Below are 21731 nucleotides of genomic sequence, written 5' to 3' on the forward strand. Positions count from 1 at the left end.
GTGTATGGTAAAAATATATATCAAAAAGCTTTGCTAACAGTTGGTATTTAGAGGTTAAACTAGGGAGCATCCGTATTTGAGAATCGTGCTTACTTGTTGGTCCCCATAGTTCCTTGCTGCCAGGTCTTCATATCCGGTGACTGATACCCAGGTGTGGGTGGGGCAGACTGCAGCATGGGGCTCTGAGACGGAGGGATCTGAGGGGACATCAAAGGACTACTAGGACTGAGTGATGGGGCAAAAGCAGCTTCACCTTGCTGACCCATTCCTGAAATGAAAACAACAAAAGGTAACTGGATTAATTCACAGGGTGATGGCAACCACAATATTTTATGCTGTAAACGATTTATTTCAATCAGTATTGGATTAAAATTAAAGCTTGATACACAATCAGCTACCCATTAACAAGAGGATGAGAGAGATGCAGGCATTCTGGAGTGGGTGGAGACGGTGAAGAGATTCATTTAAATCGCAAGTATCCAACTTTTCAGACAAAGAGCTCTATTTTGGCTTTTTGGAGATCTGTCAGTTTTAATTAAATGCAATTAATTAACTGTACTTTTATGTAAGACAAATTGAATACTTCATAAGATTTTATATTTCTCCTTCATGTCCCATTTAAGGTGATAATATGCTGCATGTTTTGGAATACGTTGCAGTTTTTGGAGTGAGAAAGGGAACCACAAGCAAAGAATTTTGGAATCTACAGGAGCTGTGGTGTTGCAGTGGCTAGAATGCAGTATTGCAGGTTAACTCTGCCCACAGTCAGAAGTTTGATCCTGACTGGCTCAAGGTTGACTCAGCCTTTCATCCTTCCAAGGTCAGGAAAATGAGGACCCAGATTGTTGGAGGTAAACCGCTTAGAGAGGGCTGTAAAGCACTGTGAAGCAGTAGACAAGTCTAAGTACTATTACTACATGTACCTTCAAATGCCTTTCTTTTAAGTCATTTTCCGATCCAGGGGTGTCAAACTTACAGCCTGCAGGCTGGATGAGTCATGTGCTGGCCACGCCCAGCCCGTTTAGCGACGGGGGGAAAGTGATACATCACATGACGATGCCGCGGGTTTGACACCCCTGTTCTAAACAAACTCTTTTATGTGTAGCCAGAAACCTCTGAACATGTTAGAGTCCTCACGTTCTGAAGTTGTGTCCATTGACTGACCTTCTCCCCCATTTAGTAAGTCCCAATGGAGCAAAATTCCCTTAAAAGACTGAGACACACCTGATCCGGAATACTGGAATATGTTCTGTTGCATCTGTGGGCTCATATTGGAGCCAAATTGTCCTCCGACACTTCCCATCATCCCCCTGTTCACCAGGTTGGTACGATTGGCCAATGCCACTTCGGGGTTTTGCGCCATCTGCGAGAAAGGGCTGGTGGAGGTAGGGGGGTTTCCAGGATTCGTACCATAGTTGGGGGGGAAAGGGAATTGCTGTGGGGGACCCTGGGGTAGGCGCCCAGCCGCCAGCTGCACCGGAACCCCGGCTGAGGGGGGAAGATTGTTCCCAAAGCTTTGCTGATGTCTCATCAGCATGGCTCTCTGCTGCATGAGCTGCCTCTGTCGATGCTGCTGGCTGTAAAGTTCACGGTGACGCTGAGCCAACATCTGTGCATTCAGAGGGGGCTGAGGAGAAGGAAGAAAACACAACGTGATGATGGTATGCAGATGAAAAGCCAGACAACCTGCTCAAAAGGTTGGACATTATCAAGTGTTTTTGCTAAGGAACTTTCACAAAGTTCTCCCTATTCACATTCCTCAATACCTTGTTTTCCACTGTTTCTCACATCTCTTTAAGCAAAAGTGCAGAGAAAGGGGAACCAATTGCAGTGATATAGTACACATTACCTTGTACGTACAAGCAAAAAATAAAAACATTAATATGAATATGTGCTTGCTTTAGGAACGTATGCCTGCGTAGAATAATCAAAACAACTCAAGCAAGTGAGTCAAACAACAGAAGTATACATATTCCTCCATGGCTATTTTTGTTATTCACTTATTCATTTGTCCACTGTTTAAAACCACTTAATAACTGCATTTTGCCATAACACCATAGCAATGGACCTTAAACACCATGGTTTAATTGGAGGTTCAAGGTTTGGAGATAATGCTCTGCTCCACGGACACTTATGAAAAGCTACTTTATTATGGAATGCTCTACCTGACTCTGTTGTTACAGCCTCAAACCATCACTGCTTCAATCTCAAACTGTCTACTGTGGACCTCATCCCATTCCTCAAAGGTCCATAAAGGGGGCGTACATTAGCACACCAGCATGCCTACCATCCCTGTCCTACTCTTTGCATTTATCTGTATTTACTTCCTTTGTTCATGTTCATGTTCATCCCTATACTTGTTATCTTGTACATGCTTGACAAACACAAAAACAAATAAATGAAATAAATAAATAAATTATACCATTCGGCTCATTCTAAGTTTGGGATCTTATCATTGAACTATGTATCCATGGAGATTTAGTATATTATAGATCTCATCAACTCTTTATGGGGATTGGGATATAAAAAAATCAATAGCATCTGGAAACAGCAAGAATGGGAGACCCAAGTCATTAATCAACTCCTCTCATTACTGAAGGAGAAGGAATTTAGCTCCTCCGGTAAAGACAAAAGAATATGAACAATCTGTTGGCTTGGCCTGACCCCAGGAAGGATCTCTCTTTTTCCAGCTATATAATCTGAAGAATTGCAAGAAAATATTCCAGCTTTCTGATTTTTAGTGCAGTTGTTAGCTTGGGGGGGGAAAAAACAGGGATTGGAAAACCATCAGCTGTTCCTACTTCTGCTTGTCTAGAAGAACACCTGCTGTTGGTCTTTGTCATTATGCTCACTCATTCTTTTATAAACCAATAGTTCATTGCTCTCAAGCTGGTCTCTCCTCCAAACAGCCTGTTTTGAAAATCTCTCCAAGTTTCTGATCTACCCTGGTGCTCTCCATCTATGTCCACAACAGCTATACTGACTGAGTCAAGGGGATGACCCAACACAAGGGGGTAGGAGGGACTATCAAGTTGCAGACGGTTGTCCTAAACTTTGCTAATCAGGATACTGAGCTAGGATTGTGCTTTTCAGGAACAGCCATACAGAAGTTCCTCTGAAATTAGAATGATGGTAACAATCCCCCCACCACCTTTTTTTTACAAATAAATAATACAACTACATTTGGACTAACATGTATTATTCTGGTCACTATATTTCAAAAAGAATATCAGAGTTCACTTAATTGGTTTGTGACTCTCTGAGATTCCTTGCCAAGTTTTGCAGATATTGGCTGGCAGCTCTCCAAGCCTGATAAGGACTGTGAATTGTAAATCCTCCCTTGAAAGGCTTTGCTGGATGTGAATGAGCAGAATTCACAGTAAATTAATAAAAGGGGTTTTTGTCAGGATAACGACTTTGCTTCATGCTCTTGGGAAGCCTAGGTCAGAAAAAAATCTGTAAAACTTCTTTATGAGGTACTGGGCCTCTTAGGTAGCAATAGAAGTAATTTAAATCAAGGGTCCCCAACCCCCGGTTGCAGACTGGCACTGGTCCATGACTTGTTAGGAACTGGGCCACATGGAGGTGAGCAGCAGGCGAGCAAAACTGCATGCACATCTGAGCAAATCTGTGCATGCACGCTCCCCACCCTTCCAGTCTGTGGAAAAATTGTATTCCCCGAAACCAGTCCCTGGCACCAAAAACCTTAAATGATCACCACTGATTTAAATGATGTAATGATGATGTAGAAAGTAGAAGGTTCCCCCCCGCCCCCGTTATAATTCTAGATCATTCAATATAACTGAATCACTGGAGATTCACAAGAGGCAAAATGAAATGCTTCCTTACAGAGTGCATAGATAGAATAGAACAGTATCATTTTCTTCCATACAATAATAAATGTTTTATATATATATGAACTTGTATAAAGAGGCTCCCGGCATTTACCTGAGGTGTCATCTGCTGCTGCATGCCTGCCCTTATGCCGATACCACCCTGAGGATTCCCTGCAAACTGGTTTAGAATAGCCTGCCGATTTTGGTGTATCATCTAGAGACAAAGAAACAAAGAAGATTTGGTCTCTCTGCAAACTGCAGTGCATACCTGACCCTTTTCTTTAGTCAACAAAACCTGCAACATAAATCAAGGTCAGCTGACTGTTTGCATAGGTCAAGATTGGGGGACCTATAGCTTTTTGGCTATTACTGATCCAAAGCACCCAGCATCTCATTCTATTGTCCGCACTAACTTAGATATCTAGGAGTTGTAGGGCAGCAATTTCTAATAGCCATAAAGTTTATTTTCTGATTTTCAGAGCATCTATAGCTGTGAGAAGAAAGACTGCAGACAGAAGAAGTAAGAGGTATATATTCTGGTAGATATTCCACTTTGGTATCTAAAGATACCAGGTCTTTAGAAAGGGTAATTTATGGAAAGGAAAAAAAAGTCACTTAGAGGAGGAGGAGGGTAAAATATGAATGCATTTAAAACTGCTGTCAAAAAGATTGGAAGCCGCTTTTTTATAATAGTTTCTTTTTCTGTTTTCTTTTGTGCTTATTCACCATTCTTCCATATTTTATTTCTTTCCTAATATTTGTACTATTTTGTCTTGTTAAAAATTTATTCAATGAAAATTACATTTAAAAAAATAGAGATATCAGATTTAAAGATGCCAGAGATAGGAATAAATGCTAGAAAAGTTGGTTAGTTGCTTATATGCTAAAAGAAAGGCCAGGTGTCAAAATCAAAACTCCAAGGCCAGAGAGTTCCTCAAAGTATAGATTTATTAGGCATGTCATATTGGCACAGCTGGTGAAAACACGATTCTGAAGCTCCCCAGGTTTTCCCCCACCCAATTCAAAATCCAAAGTTCTTCCCCCCCCCCCCCCCGTACACACACACATCACATGCCCCAATCAGATCACAGTCCCAGACCCCAATGACTCCCATTCACACCCCACCAGGTGCTGGTGAGAGTGTGCTTGGCTCCCAAGAGAAAAATGTTATTTTGGCTACATATTTCCCCAGCTATCTCTATTCCCCACTTCCTTTCCCACAGTTCTATTCAGCCTCGCTGTGGCAATAGAATAGAATAAGAGAGTTGGAAGGGACCTTGGAGGTCTTCTAGTCCAACCCCCTGCTTAGGCAGGAAACCCTACACCATTTCAGACAAATGGCTATCCAACATCTTCTTAAAAACTTCCAGTGTTGGAGCATTCACAACTTCTGGAGGCAAGTTGTTCCACTGATTAATTGTTCTAACTGTCAGAAAATTTATCCTCAGTTCTAAGTTGCTTCTTTCCTTGATTAGTTTCCACCCATTGCTTCTTGTCCTAGCCTCAGGTGCTTGGAGAATAGTTTGACTCCCTCTTCTTTGTGACAACCCCTGAGATATTGGAACACTGCTATTATGTCTCCCCTAGTCCTTCTTTTCATTAAACTAGACATACCCAGTTCCTGCAACCATTCTTCATATGTTTTAGCCTCCAGTCCCCTAATCATCTTTGTTGCTCTTCTTTGCACTCTTTATAGAGTCTCCACATCTTTTCTACATTGTGGTGACCAAAACTGAATGCAGTATTCCAAGTGTGGTCTTACCAAGGCATTATAAAGTGGTATTAACACTTCATGTGATCTTGATTCTATCCCTCTGTTTATGCAACCTAGAACTGTGTTGGTTTTTTTGGCAGCTGCTGCACACTGCTGGCTCATATTTAAATGGTTGTCCACTAGGACTCCAAGATCCCTTTCACAGTTACTACTATTGAGCAAGGTACCACCTATACTGTACATGTGCATTTCGTTTTTGTTGCCTAAATGTAGAACCTTACTCTTTTCACCATTGAATTTCATTTTGTTAGATAGTGCCCAATGTTCAAGTTTGTCAAGATCCTTCTGTATCTTAAGCCTGTCTTCTGGAGTGTTGGCTATTTCTGCCTGCTTGGTGTCATCTGCAAATTTGGTGAGTTCCCCATTTATACCCTTCAGGGCAACCCTGAAGATGTTTCAAGGTGGCTCCAAGCTTGACACCAGGATTGAAAGGAAAATTGTTCCCACATTTTTTTAGGTCTATGCCAGGACAAGTAAGAGGTTGTTGTAAGTAAGAAACTTGCCTGAATAGCTGCTCAAGCATTTCCTGAACAGCCACAACCTTATTACTAAATCAATGGAAAAGGAGAGGAAGGGCTATCAAGAGATTGGCAATTACTTCAGCTTGGCCAGCACATAATGGGCAATGACCAGACAAGCTGAGACTGGACTCACCTGCTGTTGCCCTTGTAGACGTTGTTGTAACTGCAGCCGCAACTGATTTGGAGCTGTTGGAGGCCTATTGAGTGCCTGTCGTGGCTGCATCCCCACAGCAGGGAAAGCCCCACGAGGTGAAGGGACTTGGACAGATATAGGTCCAAAGGACTGTTTCTGTCTCACGATGCCTGGGAAAGGCCCAGGAAGGTTGGCAGTGGGGGAAGCCGAGGGATAAGGCTGAGGGTACATGCCGGGTTTCTGATCCATCATAAGAGTTTGCGGTGGTGTTCCTTGTTGTGGCTGGAACCTCTCCGTCAGTGCTTCTAGGCCACCCCCCTGTTTAAGAAATGAGATGAAATTTTTGAGTTTCAGTAGAATTCCAAATACATTGCTTGGACATTAGCTTTCTATTAAAGCAAATTCAACAATATAACATAGTAAATTTTATATGTATATAAATATAATACATATGTAATTAAATATAAATATTTAATTTAAAAGGCTGTCTTAACTCCAAAATTACTCTGGGCAGCTTACATAGTTAAAAAGAGAAGAGAAAATAATCCAAAAAGAAAAAAAAAACATAATGCACGGAGTTTTTTTTTTTTTAAATCAGCCTAATAATTAAACAATTATTTTAGATATGTGGAATAGTTTATAGCCCTTCTTCACCACCACAAACAAAACACGGAAAGAATACAAATCCCTTTCAGCAGAGCCAAAACACCCTACAGGTTGCTCCATGTTTAGGGCAGTGTTTTTCAACCTTTTTTGTGCAAAGGCACACTTTTTTCATGAAAAAAATCACGAGGCACACCACCATTAGAAAATGTTAAAAAATTTTAACTCTGTGCCTATATTGACTATATATAAGGTGTTTTTCCCACGGCACACCTTATACTATGTCACGGCACACTAGTGTGCCGCGGCACAGTGGTTGAAAAACACTGGTTTAGGGGATACTGATGTTACATGTTTTTAAAAATACAATTTCTTACATTTTATCCAGTGTCAAATTCATTGGAAAAGACCCTGATTTTGGAAAAGATTGAAGGCAAAAGGAGAAGGGGATGGCAGAGGATGAGATGGTTAGATAGTGTCATCAACACAATAAACATGAGTTTGGCCAAACTACGGGAGACAGTGGAGGTCAGAGGAACCTGATGTTCTAAGGTCCATGGGGTCACAAAGAGTTGGATATGCCAGGGGTGGGATCCTATTGGTTTAACAACTGGTTCACTGAGCGCACACAGTTTATAGAGAAATCACCTTCCACATTACTGCTGTGGAGGAAAACAGCTGAGGCACAGCAATCCGCTGCCATGCCTATCAGCTGGACTTCCGAAAAGGGAATATAGGTGAGTATAGAGCAGGAGCAGGTGGGCGGAGGCCCCCAGCTGAAAGTTGGAGTGAACTGGTTCGCTCCCAGCTGATAGTCGGAGCTACCGGTTCACTCGAACCGGTCCAAACCAGTAAAATCCCTCCCCTGGATGTGACCTAGCAACTGAATACCAACAAGAACAAAGCAGGTAGAATGACTAATAGGTAAGTTAGGAAGCTGTGAGTCTGGCTTTCCTATGTCTTTATTCAGTCTTGTATTAATTTATTTTGTTGGCTGCGAACTCAACTTCCCCAACACAGACTTATTGATAATCATGGCCAATTGGATAGGGTTTGGGATCATGTCTGACAGAAGTTATAATTTCTATTGTGATAGATTTCTTAAAAGCCAAATCAGTTGGAAGTTGGGATGTAATGAAATAAACTTTCATGCCTTATTCTTCATGGAAGGGCATAATTCAAGGGAAAAAAGTCATACTGAACTTATCATTCTTCATAAATATATTCAAGTCCTATACGGTCTATGTCAATATACTTTAGCTAGTTGAAAATATCACAATATTTATTTTGCTTTCTACACCGTATTAATTTGATGTAAATTTTTGTTAATTGTTTTAATAATTTAATGCCTTTAATTTGTTCGTTACTCTGGACAACATCAGGTTTTTTAAGGGGTTAACTGTAAGCAGTGGTGGGATTCAAATAATTTAACAACCGATTCTCTGCCTAATGCCCAGCTGGGTAGGCGTGGCTCAGTGGTCATATGACCATGTGGACAGGGCCAACTCAACATCACTCAGGTTGAAGGGCGCTTTGCCTTAGCTGTTACAATGTAATAAGGGTTAACCCGAGAGGCAGTTTCTGTAAGCAGGGCAATAAAGATTAGGCTAGAAACAACACCAGGATGTTTCCTTCCTGCCTTCCTTACAGGATTAGCCCTGTAAAGTGGGGAAAAAAACAAAATAAGATTTCTTCCAACAACCGTTTCTCTAATTGCTTAGAAAGTTAACAATTGGTTCTCTTGAATCGTTGCAAATTGACTGAATACCACCACTGACTATAAGTATATAAAATAAATAATAAGTAAGAAAGGATAGGTTAAAAAAAATCTTAAAGGAGCTTTTGGTAGGCAATGCTTTTCAGCATGATATATTGCAGAGGTATTTATTTTTTTGGTTTGTGCTCATATTTATCATTGCACTCTTTCTAGCATAATTCTCCATTCCTGCCCTTCAAAAACTCCCAATTCTGGAAAACCCTCTTGTCTGTTACATAAGATCAGACCTTAAAATATAGAAGTAGATTGAGCTGCTCATTACCTGGACCAGTTTGTCAATGCCAAGAGCTCGATCCAATTCTGCCAACTCATTTTCATCTTTGCCACTCAGGAAGGACACCAGTTGTTCCAAAAGTGCTTTCTCATCATTTCTTCCTTCTGGGGTGGTGGGAGGGCATAAGAGCTCATCCAGCTGAGAAGTGATGCACTGGCTGAAGGAATGTCAATATAAAAGATGAAAGCTCTCAAATCCCTTTGGATATTTGACTTATGACATGAGAAACACTGCATGTACATATGGGTCTTTTGCCAAAACCCATTTGCCTCTGTGGTCTACAGTACTGTATGATATAAAATTAGTGTGTGATTTCCAAAAAGCTTGAAAGTGACAATTACCTAATCAAGCATTCTATTGCCACCAATGGTCAGGTTTAGCAAGTTCCCACACCAAATGTAAGGGTGCCTTTAGAGTGCCCCCCTCCAATCCCAAAAAGACATATATAAAGATGTTACAATATTGGCATGGTTTTCTGCACTGGAATACCCCATTCTAATACATATTTTATTAGTGTATTCTGTATTCATTGTCGTAAATGTGACCTTCTGATATTCCTCTTCTGTATGTAGGGCTGATTCAGTAAAGGCTTATTATACAGTTGTATAATTGGATTTTACTTGTAAGTTAATATTGTAGCCTTGTTTGGATGGTGATGAGCCTGGTTTTAAAATTGAAGGAAGAAGTATCCATTACCTGCCCTATAATGATAATATTACCCTGATAAATGAAAATGCAAAGGATCTGCAAGTCCTAGTACTTAAAATTCAAAGAGTACATGGAAAAATGGGAGTAAAATCAATATAAAGACTTCTAAACTAATCACAACAGGTAGAACAATCAACCTTAGAATTGGCAATGAAGATATTTAAGTGGTGAATGGCTTCTGCTTTCTACAATCAACCATCAGCAGTAAAGGAACAAGCGGTTAAGAAATATGCCCACGAAGTTGCTGAAAAAATTTAAAAATATCATGCTCTGTCTATATGTGCAAAGATCAGAATCATGTAAACCATAGTATTCCCTGTGACAGTCTATGGTGGTGGAAGTTGGACTTTTAAGAAGCAGAACAGAAAGTGTATTAATGATTTGGAATGTTGGTCTTGGAGATAGTCATCATATGACTATCATGGACAGCCAAGAAAACCACCAAATGGATCATCAAACATATCAACCTAGAGTTCTCATTCGAGGCCCAAATGGCCAGGCTTAAATTATCTTACTTTGGGCATATTATGCGAAGACCCAACTCTTTGCAAAAGAGGAAAGATGGAAAGAAATGGAAGAAGAAGATGACCATCAGTAAGTGGTGATGAGTATACTGTTAGGAGACTGGAAAAAACACACTAGGGATAGATCATCATGGAGAATATCTATCTATCTGGTTGCAATGAATTGAAACTGACTTGATGGCACATAATCAATTGATCAATATTGCCTCATCTGGGAAGTTTTACTTTGCTTGTAAATAATTTGTGTGACTTGGCTGCAATGTCTATCTAGCTGTTCCTGAGAATAAATGGGTTTGTTGAATTTTATTTATCATGATTTATCATCATCTCATCTTTATATCATGAATTAGCATAGCAACTGCTTAGTGCTTCCTCCACATGGTATAGAAGTATAGGAACTTTGAATAGCTTCTCTTCCAACTCCTGACTTCTTTATGATGACTAGACATGCTGCAGAAAATCGGAGTAAATGGCTTCAGGCATTTCATTTGTACCTTAGACACGAGTGAAAAGAGGCTACAATGCACTTCGTTTTGCATTTTATTACATAGAGGCTCAAGAGATAGATAGATATAACTTAATGACATAAATATTGGTTTAGCAAAAAGGTAAGCGTGCTGAGTATCTTGTTCCTACGAAGGAAATTATGTTTGAGAGACATATGTATTTTTACTAAGACTCAGGGAGCAAATTGCATGTGATGATATTATCCCAAACCAAGGATGGGTTCTGGATTCTTTACTGCCGGTTCGCTCAGGGACGCACTTCCGGCACACGTGTTTGATGCACACTATGTGCACATGCGCAGTAGTGAAAAAAATTGCTTCTGTGCATGCGCAGAAGCAAAATACAAGATGGCGGTGCCTTTGGCACAGCTGATAGAACCAGTTAGGGGGTGTGGGCAATTGAGTTATTACCTACTCAGCCGAACTGGCCCGAACCAGTAGGAACCCACCTCTGTCCCAAACATGTAAGTTTGGAGAGCTTGTGAATTGCTCATAAAGGACATGTGGCGTGTGTTTAGCTGAATTAAAGAGAGATTGCTGAGTGAGTGTAGTTTCTGGACAAAGTGATGAATGTACTAGAGCTGACAAAGCTTCCATATCTCCAATATAAATCCTAAGTGCCCCAGAACAAAATGTATGCCTTGCAACTCAGCTCTGAAGAGCAGCAATCAACTTATGACCAACTTTCCCTGTTGTAGAAATCACTTTGATTCAGTCAGCAGAAATTACGGATAGAAAAATCTTATGCAGGCATTGTGGAAAAGTTCGTGCTGTAAGAAATGAACCAGCATTTTGAATTGTACATTATAAATGTTCAGACAAATCATTTTGTTAGAATCTAAGTAACAAAGCTAATTTCTGCTAATGGGCAAAGCAGACAAATATTTTTTGCATATATTCAGGATATAAGTTACAACAGAGAAATAAGGAAAGTCTGAGATGGTTGACCATCTCAGCCCACTGAGCCGCCAGGCGCTGGTACCTGGCCTTGTACTCCTGCATGTCTTCCCTCTGCTTGGAAAGTCTATGCTTGTAGTCCTCAGTGAGGTGCTTCTGCTAAGCCTCCTTCTCGGTCAGATCCAATTTGAACTGAACCAACTGTTTTGCCAACTCTTTCTCATGGTGGCTGCTTTGCTTCCTGTTGGAGCCCTAAGGAACCCGGGCAGGCAGGCGAGGAGTGGCAAGTAGAGGCTGACAAGGCGCCCCTGTATGTGACACTGAGTTGGCCACGTTCACCCAGTCACATGATCACCTTGTCACACCCACATAGCCGGTCATTAGGAGATCGTTATTTCTGGTCCACGGGATTTAAAATTATGAATTTAGTGGCCCCTGAGGTCCAAAAGGTTGGGGACCCCTGCTTTAAGTTCGATATGAGCTAGATTAAATTAGAGCTGAAGCAAATGCTCTCAATCAGCAGATAAGGAGAGCGGGCACCCAAAAGACATCTTTTGGTGAAACTGGGAGCCTTTGTGGGAGCATGCATTAAACCAGAAAGTGACATTATAGTGCTCTCTAAAGTAAGCCCTTGACAAACTGATTTGGATTTTTATTAAAACAGCACTTTAAAAAGGGATTCCACACATTTATGGGTGCAAGTTTTAATGGCAGAGCCATTGGATAGAGAAATGGATTAGAATTGGGGAGACCTGGATTGTGATTGTGAAATCCCCATGTGATTGTGAAACCCACTTGGGTGATGTGGGCCAATCACTAACTCTAAGCCTAATTTTCCCTATGTGGGTCTTTTGAGGATAAAACAAGGGTGGTTCTATATATCGTGAACTCCCTAAGGAGAGGTAGATTATTCATGCAACAACTAATTCTACTGGAATATCTACTAACAAAGGTTGTTAATTTTCAAATACAGGTTATGGGAGAAGCAAACAATAGGGAGTTTGTGTCTTGCTTGTGGGATTCCTGTAAGACTCTGGCTGACCTTTCAATACTGGATTAAGTGGAACTTTGCTGTGATTCAGGAAAGCTGTATTTTCATGTAATGGATGTTTATTTAGAGTTTTAATACAAGAACACACAGAATTTCCATTCAGTCATCTTCACAGCATCCTATCCCTCCAGATTTTCCTAATGATCAAGAAGTTATAAAAAAAGACACACCGCGGAAAATAAAACGGCAGGTTTATGAAAAATTAGATTATGTCAACCAGCAGCCTCCAGAATCTTAGTTGTGTGTGAAACTTGCATATGCAGTTTTAGATTTTTTTTTCTTTAAAAAGTGTGTACTGTATCCAGAAGTGTTGGGTAGGTGGAAGAGATTTTAGTTCAGCAATCTATTCTACAGTCTTTGCAGGAGAACCCACACAACAAAGACTTCAATATGTCATTGCCAGAAACAGGCTCAAAGAGCAAACAATTGCAGACTATTGGAACAACAAAGCCAAGACACACAGAGTGGAGAACGTCCAACTGTATAATGAAGTTTCCCTTACCCTGAGGCTACTGAGCTATTCAAGTTAACTATTCATTTATATTTTATAGACCACTCTTTCTTATTGGCTCAGAACAAAACAAAACAAAACAGGGATTTCAATCTTCCATTTGTACTCTAAAAGGGCTCAAAATCTAATTAACGTAAGAAATTAAAGAGAGCAGAAGAAGGCTAATGAAAGTAAATGGTAAAGAAATCAAACACTGGATTTGTTACAAGAGGAACAGGATGCTTCATTTTTCCCACCCTCCCCAGTTATACAACTCCCCTCCTCTCTCCGCCACTAAAAACAAAAAAGGAGAGATAAAGAATTCCACTTCCTCGGTTAGATTCCTAAAATCCTCCAAGTGACACCTTGCAGGAGATCTTTACAGAAGACAGAAAACCACCCTGATCCTGTTCAGCATCTCTTTTGCAATAAGGAGCAACCAAGGAAGGAAAATTTCATTAATGACAAATAGGATGAGGAAAGCTTTCATGCTTCAAGTTCCATTTTGGCTATAAGGCAACTTGTCCGATGGAAAACCTGGGCATGAGGCCAAAAACCTGTAAGTGAATCCTCTTTCACTCAGAGCACATGCATTTGGGTTCTTCCTGGCAGGAGGCAACTCCTCACCCCATTCCAAAATAGCATGTTGCTTGTATTTAGGGAAATGAGACAGGACAGCTGGAGGCAAAGAGTTGTGGCAAGAGAGATTTCTGTCCTCCTCTAGGATTATTGCCTAAGCTAACATTCTGCCAAGAGTTACGTTTGCTTCCACAGAAATTTCCCGTTAGACTTATAAAAATGCTTGAGTGGTTTCTGCAGGGCTTGATTTTATACAAGGACTTCACTCAGGGTTATTGGAAGAGAGGGGATAATAAGGAAGAGGGTGGAGCATGGACAGTAGCAATTAGACAAAAATGCACAACATCATTTCCCAGTGCCACGTCCCAAATTAATTATTATTTTATGGAAGCAGTCTTTTAGGGATTCTGTGGGCAATTTTAGGTCACTAGATGGCGTAGTGTTAAAGAGTTGAGCAACTACATCTTGACTGGAAAGTCAACTATATTAAACAGCTACTCTTTAGGCCCATGAGCTCATAGAAAAATTACCTCACTACCAACCATGATGCTGTCTCAAAAATGAGACTGGTGAGGGTGCTGGCCTAAGTGTTTCAGTGTGGGACAAGTTAAGGGAAGTGATAGTGAACTCATGCCACTTCATTTCTCTTCCCAAAGAGCTCTTCCCTTCCAAACGATGCTAAACCCATGCTTACAAAATAGGTTTAGCATTTCTTCAAATAAGCATCGAGCCTGTTTATGTAAGACCTGATAAAACCTGCAACTGTTTCAGAAAGTGGTCTTCAGCTATTAAGAAGGCAGAGGCCCCTGCGGAGGTCAGGTGTTTCGTCTCTTCTGCTGCCAAATGAATTCCTGGAGGGGTTTCCTGAATGACTGAGGAGAAACGGCACCCATGCAGGCCTAAAGTGACCTGCAGAAGCTGGGAGAAACTAATCCCTGGCTGTAGTATCAATCACATTGTCAATGAAACATGCTAGATCAGTGATGGCTAACCTTTTTGTTGTCGTGTGCCAAAATGCACCCATAATGCAATGCGTACGGGACACCCACACCCCACTTACACATGTGCACGTGATCCTCCTGTGCCCCCCCCAGATGCCCGTACATGCATGTGACCCCCCCACACCCCATTTTGGGCCTTGTAGGCCTCCCTGCAGCCTTCTGGGAGCAAAAACGGGCTGTAGGAGCATACTGTACTCCCATGCTCCCCTGTGCAGAATCCGCCTTTCATGCACACATGTCTCTCACATGCACCCCACACCCCACACATGTGCAGCAAAGACTGCAAAATCAACTGGCTGGCAGGAGGCGCACGCGCATGCGTGGCGGAGCTGAGCTGGGGCGAAGGCTCACATGCCCACAGAGAGGGCTCTGCGTGCCACCTGTGGCACACATGCCATAGGTTTGTCATTGTGGTGCTAAATCATGGCAAAACAAATGCCAGGAAAACTCTATTTTAAAAATTGCAATAGCTTAAGACAAGTTTTAAGCTGCCTTGGCTATAGGCTGAAGATGAGACGAAGGCAATCTCATGAGAACATGGAGTAAAAACAGTGACCAGATACATTTTTGCTTCAGTGAGGGAGCTATGCAGAATTCAAGTAAAGTAAGGTAGCTGAGATTTTCTGAACTGGAGATTTATTTCTGAGATTCTTAACTTCCTTGGAAGAACATCAGAAATATCTAAGAGGTGGCAACCTGAGACACCATCTTTTCAGGCTTGAGAAAGGAACCATATTGTCTAAGGTACAATCTTTTCCCTGGCTGAATTTTGAGCAGAAAGGAATGCCTGATGAAGAATGAAAGACAAGATCTTAAAAGGAGTTTGCTGTCTTACACAAGAGGATCTTTTTAAATGACTGCTTGTCATTTAAATGAGTCACTTGTTGTATTCAACCTGAGGGATAGTGAGATGAATGTCAAGACTTCACATTTCTGTGAAATAGGGCCTCATCATCCCTCTGAGTCCTGAGTGTTCCCTAGTGACAGCATAACATTTAATCCATATTCTTTCATTTCTCTTTCACTGAAGAGAAGTGAAAAATAAATACAGCTTTATGGTTCTTGCTGTTTCTTGACAAAAAACCCCATGCACTAGGTTTATGTGTGTCTTTCTCTCTGTGTATGTACAAGCACAAACATATGCATTTGGGGCTGCTCTCCAGATGAGAAACTCCACATCAATACTGCAAATGGGGAAAAAAAACTTTCGTTGACTTTTTAAACTTCTCATACTAACTGCCTTGGATGTCCAATGATCAAGGAAAACCATCCTGGTACTTACTCATCCGGTTTAGTCATAGGTCCTCTGTTGATGGAAGCCATGGGATTTTCTGCCCATGGGATCTGCTCCCCCATGGCTGGCTGCCCAAATTGATGCTCACTGACTCCCAATTCCAGTTCAGGCAATCCTGGGAGAGAAAAGTGTATGTCATTTGAGGTACAAGAAGAGCACACTAGTTTGATCAGGTCATAAAATGGGACCAAAGGATAGGATGTGAGTGTACCTAGGCTGGAGCTTGCTCATAAGGAAAGCTGGATTAAAATGTGCAAACATTCTATTGTATAAGACTATCTGAAGCAGGCCAGTAAAGAAGCAGTCCATTATTCTAAGTAACATTCAAACAATTATCTACCTTAGTAGCGTACCTCCCAACAACATAGTTCCATAGTTTCAGTAATGGGAAGATGGCAGTTCTATGGGTTGTAGTTACGCATGACAACCATGAGATATTCTTGGCCCTATTTGGTCTGGCTCACAGCAAGGAAGGATTCCTTGCAACATGGTGGCCACCAGTTCTTGATGTATCCTCCATTGGGGCCCCTCACAGTGCTCTATGGGTTTCCTCAAAGACAGTCACCCTCTATCAGATTCCAATGTTCTCTGAAGTATCTTCGTTATAACATGATAGGTAAAGGTTTCCCATGCACATATGTGCTAGTCGTTCCCGGCTCTAGGGGGCGGTGCTCATCTCCATTTCAAAGCCAAAGAGCCAGCGCTGTCCGAAGACATCTCTGTGGTCATGTGGCCGGCATAACTAAAAACACCGAAGGCGCACGGAACTCTGTTACCTCCCCACCAAAGGTGGTTCCTATTTTTCTATTTGCATTTTAACATCCTTTCAAACTGCTAGGTTGGCAGAAGCTGGGACAAGTAACAGAAACTCACTCCAATTCGCGGGGCTAGGGATTTGAACCGCCAAACTGCCAACCTTTCTATCAACAAGCTCGGCGTCTTAGCCACTGAGCCACCGCGTCCCTCTTATAACATGATACTGCACCTGAAAATACTTGGTACAGATAATGGTGGCGCATTAAGAGCTTACAATGATAGTGAAAGGTGTATGAGGAGGATCCCTCCCCTAAAATATAAGGAAAGAACTGAAGACTGGAACCATTTTCACAGTAGTAAAAACTGTCAGATGTAATACTCAAAAGCCAGAGTATGCTCCGTCCTATATTTGGGTAGACCAGTTTGGTTCAGGCTTGAGGCCTACTTTGGTTCAGCCTGCCACCTTACCCTGATTAAAAAAACAACACTTAATCTCCCCGCTAGTACAGCCCACAAAGCGAGAACCTGTGGCTTAGAGCAGGGATCTCCAACCTTGGCAACTTTAAGACTTGTGGACTTCAACTCCCAGAGTTCCTTAGCCAGCTTTGCGTTGGCTTAGAGGTTAATACATCTACCTAATATGTAAGTAGCCCGGGTCGAATCCCAGGATATGGCTAACTGACGAGAACTAAATAATTTGAAACAGATCTATACTAGTTTCCCTTTATTTCTTGGTGGGTAAAGTATAAGTTTAACTCAAAAGCCAGAGGTGCATGAGGATTAATAATGTACCCGTAGCACCATCAATCATGTTTCCTGGGCTTCCAATATCCAAAGCATAGTTCCATGACAGCTTGAAAGGCTGTCTAACGTTAGAATTGTGAAAATAAATACTTTTCCAATTCTGCCAAACATCTCCTGGATCTTCAAGTAGGAAAATGGGTGCTGAAGGAGTAAAATAACAACTTTAGGACATGAGGTAGGAAGCAGCAACTCTTTAAAAAATACACCTTTAAATCGAAGACTTTCAAAATATGCATATCTAAAATATGCATGTCTAGAGATGAGGACAACAATGCTATTCAGGCCATTCTTTAATTAAACACGTTTATTCCCATGTGTTTACAGCCATGCTCACTATAACAAGTTGAAAAAAATGGAGCAAAAAGAAGTCCAGGTGTGTTCCTCTGTTTGGTCCTGAGCGTTTCAATGACTGTCTAGACCAGTGAAACTCTTAGACCAGGGTTGTCAAACTCACATTGTCAAGGCAGCGTCATGTGACGTATCGGGACTTTTCCCCCTTCGCTAAACCATACGTGGGCGTGGCCAACCTGTGACGCATCCAGCCCACAGGCCAGGACTTTGACAGCCCTGCTCTAGACTAACATAGCCATGGCAGCATTAAGGGCTATTTGTAGCTTGACAATAAACAAGCATAGCTCAAATAGCATCTCCATTTTCCCAGGCTAGTCTGTTCCAGCTACATTGAAGTTAAATTGCCACCCTGTCCTGGATGATATAAATTGTTGTACAACACATTAGAAGGGCACCAGGTCAGCATGGTCTGTAGTGCAAGGCTTGTGCCTAAACAAGAGTCACAGAATAGAGAGTAAAGTCAACCTGCAAGAGTTTATTTCGTTCTTAAACTAGCTGTGCAGCAGCAATGAAGTATTCTTAAGGGTTGCTTGGCAACTGGAAAATAAAGAAATTGCTGGCAACAATCGTAGCATGGCTGATTATGGCTGAGGAACGGATTGCTCCAGATGGGGAAGCCAAGGGGGCTGACCATTCATACTAGAAATATAGCTAGCAACAAACCCAAGAGGGCAACAGATCAAATCAAAGTCCTTCCAGAACATTCATTCAAATACAATCAAATTGTATCATTGATGGCCATGTTCCCTCTGTCAATGAGATCTCTGCCTATAAACAAGACACATCCTCCCTTTTTTATTTCAGGAAACTGAAATTCGCTTGTATTTCATGCATGCAGCTATGAAATATTACCCTAATATTCCGTGTAATAGGAATTATCTTATTTGCTCATTAGAAAAAAGGTGCATATATGAAATATAATATCAAAACTATGGATAAAACCAAGCCATGAGGATAATATAACCAGCAGTAACACAATCACCAGAATGTCTTTCTTCCCAGATCTCAGTCCTCCAAATTAAAATTAACACTAAAAATAGCTTAACATTTATCAGCTTGGTAAATCTTGCAAGATCCAGCATATGAGAAAAGAAATCTCACAAGATTTCTTACACAAGATCTAAGACTGCAAATGTTTCATAGGATTTGGGGAATTTGAAGACCGTGGAAACTTTGGGAGGCTTTTTTGTGAGTATCTTGAATTGCTTAGGGCATTTGCCAGAAACTGTGTGTTACTGTACATTTTGAAATGCTTGATAAATTTTCCTCATGTGGCAGATCCATGAATATTGTACTTAACCTACAGGAATTCAATAAAAAGATCTTAACTGCATAAGTTGAAAATGGGAGACTGGAATGTGTGAGAGACTTCAGGGTATGACAATATCTCACATAAGCAAAAAGAGGAATTTTGAGATGAATGCTCAAAATTTCCTCCTAAATATTCTGTAGTGCTGCAGTACAGATATTTTGGTGTTGAACTTGGATGATGATAGGATAAGACATTTCTAGATTCTGCAGTGAAAACACTTTTTCTACTGACTGTTAAGATGACTATTCTTCATTCTTGTGTTTTTACTTCGGGTGAAAGACCAACTGAGCAGAACTAATGTTTCTGAGTAGGCTAAGCATGTGATAATTACATTTGTACTTCAATATGCAAAACAAATTCCTTCTCCTAACCATTCAGGTAATCAGCCCAAGAAAGCATGACCAGGTATTACATTTGGACACAGAGGGACAAGCATGGACTAATGATTAAGGTACAAAGACTGGGGAAGTCTTGGTTCAAATCTATTCTCAGCCATGGAAGTTGAGCAATTTTGGGCAAATCACTATTTCTCAGCTCAAATTACACCAAGGAAAGAAAAAGTGCTGTGGATGATGTTACTCTCCTGGAGGAAAATTAAGATACATACTTAGCAAATATTAATAATATTAACGTAGAGGCCAAAAGCCTCATGGAGACACATGTTTTACTGCACATCAGGCTAAATCGTTATTTAATAGGTCAATCTCCTTGAAAGAGTTATTGGGAAAAGGAATTCTTTTTTTAAACAGAAATAGAGGTTTACATTCATCATAATAAAAGCACATACCAGTATCCGGTTGAAAGGGACTTGGGCCAGGTACTGCCCCCCTGCCCTGTTCCGATGGCAAACCATGATGAGGGCTGCTGCCATTTGTGGCAGGGAAAGGTGCTGTCCGTAGCTGAACTGGCTCCATTGGATCACAGAATTCAAATGGGGACCGTCCGGTTTGCATTCCTTGCCCACCATTAACAGCTAGAACAGAAAGGTTCAGTTCAGAGAGCAGCACAGAACTTCCCTGTTTCGGTCAACCAAAGATACTACCAGCAATGACATTAGATACAGTAGGTCAAGATTGTATAAATTGGCATTAGATTAGAGCCACACATTTGGCCTTGATCTTTCCCAAATCTTTTTTCACATAAAGAAAAATGTTAATTAAAAAAAAAAGCTTTAAAACCCACAGTGCAAAATTACATAGCTATACTGTCCATATAATGGACATATAGCTATACTGTCTATAACAGTGTTTCTCAACCTTGGCAACTTGAAGATGTCCGGACTTCAACTCCCAGAATTCCCCAGCCAGCTGGCTGGGGAATTCTGGGAGTTGAAGTCCGGACATCTTCAAGTTGCCAAGGTTGAGAAACACTGGTCTATAATGACCATACTGTCTTCTGGTACTGTACCTACGGTCTGGAATTCCTATAGAAACCATCAGAGGGCTCTCTTTCCCACTCAACAATTAATAGAAATTCCTTTGCTTTAATCAAAGGAATCAAACCCCATGTTTTCAGTGTTCAATATGACAAACATTATAACCCAGGGATGGATTTAAACCACAAGCCGAACCTAGTTGGAAGGAAAACTCTAAAAGCAAAAATGTGAATTTCTTCCCTCAGCTTCTATTCTTTTTTACATCCTCAAATATTGCTTTGCTGTTTCAGAAAAGAGATTGTGAAAAATTAGTACTGAATAAAGTTAATGTTAAACCTGAACAGTAAAAGTTATCTACTCTCAATTGCTAAGAAAGCCTTCCAATTGTATTCTATAAAAAAGGGTATGAAATTTGTAAATCCAAATTTCATTTTTAAAATGTTGCAAGATGTATCAGAGGTTTAATTGAAGTCAGAGATTTTCTTATCTCGCTCTAGCTGCAGAAAAATGTTTCAACCTTCAATCCTATAACCATGTTTATAATTATGTTCTTGGGGTTCAAAAAACTAAACAGATAATTCTATATTTACAAAGCACATGTATTATAAATAATACAGGATGATTCTATCAGGTAGAAAATAGCTGTTAACCCAAAGGTTTGCATGCTTCTTATAAAAAAAACAAGAATAATGTTAATAAGAACAACAACAATACTTACTGCATTTCACCTTGTAATACTAATTATCTGGGACTCATATCATCTTAATTGTCTAACAAAAAACCCCTTCTCTCTCAAAATGAACGAATCCCACTATAAAAACACATTGTAGATTTTTTATTAGTTGTTAAAAGTTGGGTTTTCCAAAGCTTCACATGGAGTAAAACCCTCAAGGCACAGATTAACAGGCTTGAGTGAGCTGCAGGTTACTATATTTGCATCATGAAACTGTCAAAAAAATGACAGCAGAAATGGTTACTTAAGACAACCAAGAGGTGAACAGCTTTTTCAAACCACCTTGTAATTTCTGCAGTTAGGGGGAAAGCAAAAACTGCTCTTTGACATGTGTCTTGTCCCTGAGCACTATGGTTCATAAAACTTATTTCTCCTAATGCAGAATCCTGCCTTTTCTTTCTACAGCTAGCAATAAGCCCAGCAGTGCTAGTA

The 21731-nt window shown here is 40.7% G+C and overlaps 1 protein-coding gene across 4 annotated transcripts in view; it reads right to left on the reverse strand.

The window, feature by feature from the left end:
* The window catches only part of NCOA1 (nuclear receptor coactivator 1), a 285039-nt gene that overhangs the window by 8686 nt on the left and 254622 nt on the right, over window positions 1-21731 (reverse strand). For all 4 annotated transcript variants that reach the window (XM_032216694.1, XM_032216692.1, XM_032216693.1 and 1 more), the window contains 7 exons: window positions 19979-20164; window positions 15957-16083; window positions 8907-9075; window positions 6265-6582; window positions 3949-4050; window positions 1225-1627; window positions 94-268 (listed from right to left, as the gene is read on the reverse strand). In XM_032216694.1, coding sequence (XP_032072585.1) covers window positions 94-268; window positions 1225-1627; window positions 3949-4050; window positions 6265-6582; window positions 8907-9075; window positions 15957-16083; window positions 19979-20164 — 1480 coding nt within the window. The remainder of the gene's footprint in view (window positions 1-93; window positions 269-1224; window positions 1628-3948; window positions 4051-6264; window positions 6583-8906; window positions 9076-15956; window positions 16084-19978; window positions 20165-21731) is intronic.

This window comes from Thamnophis elegans, chromosome 4 (genome assembly GCF_009769535.1).
Source record: "Thamnophis elegans isolate rThaEle1 chromosome 4, rThaEle1.pri, whole genome shotgun sequence".
NCBI classification, from domain to species: domain Eukaryota; kingdom Metazoa; phylum Chordata; class Lepidosauria; order Squamata; family Colubridae; genus Thamnophis; species Thamnophis elegans.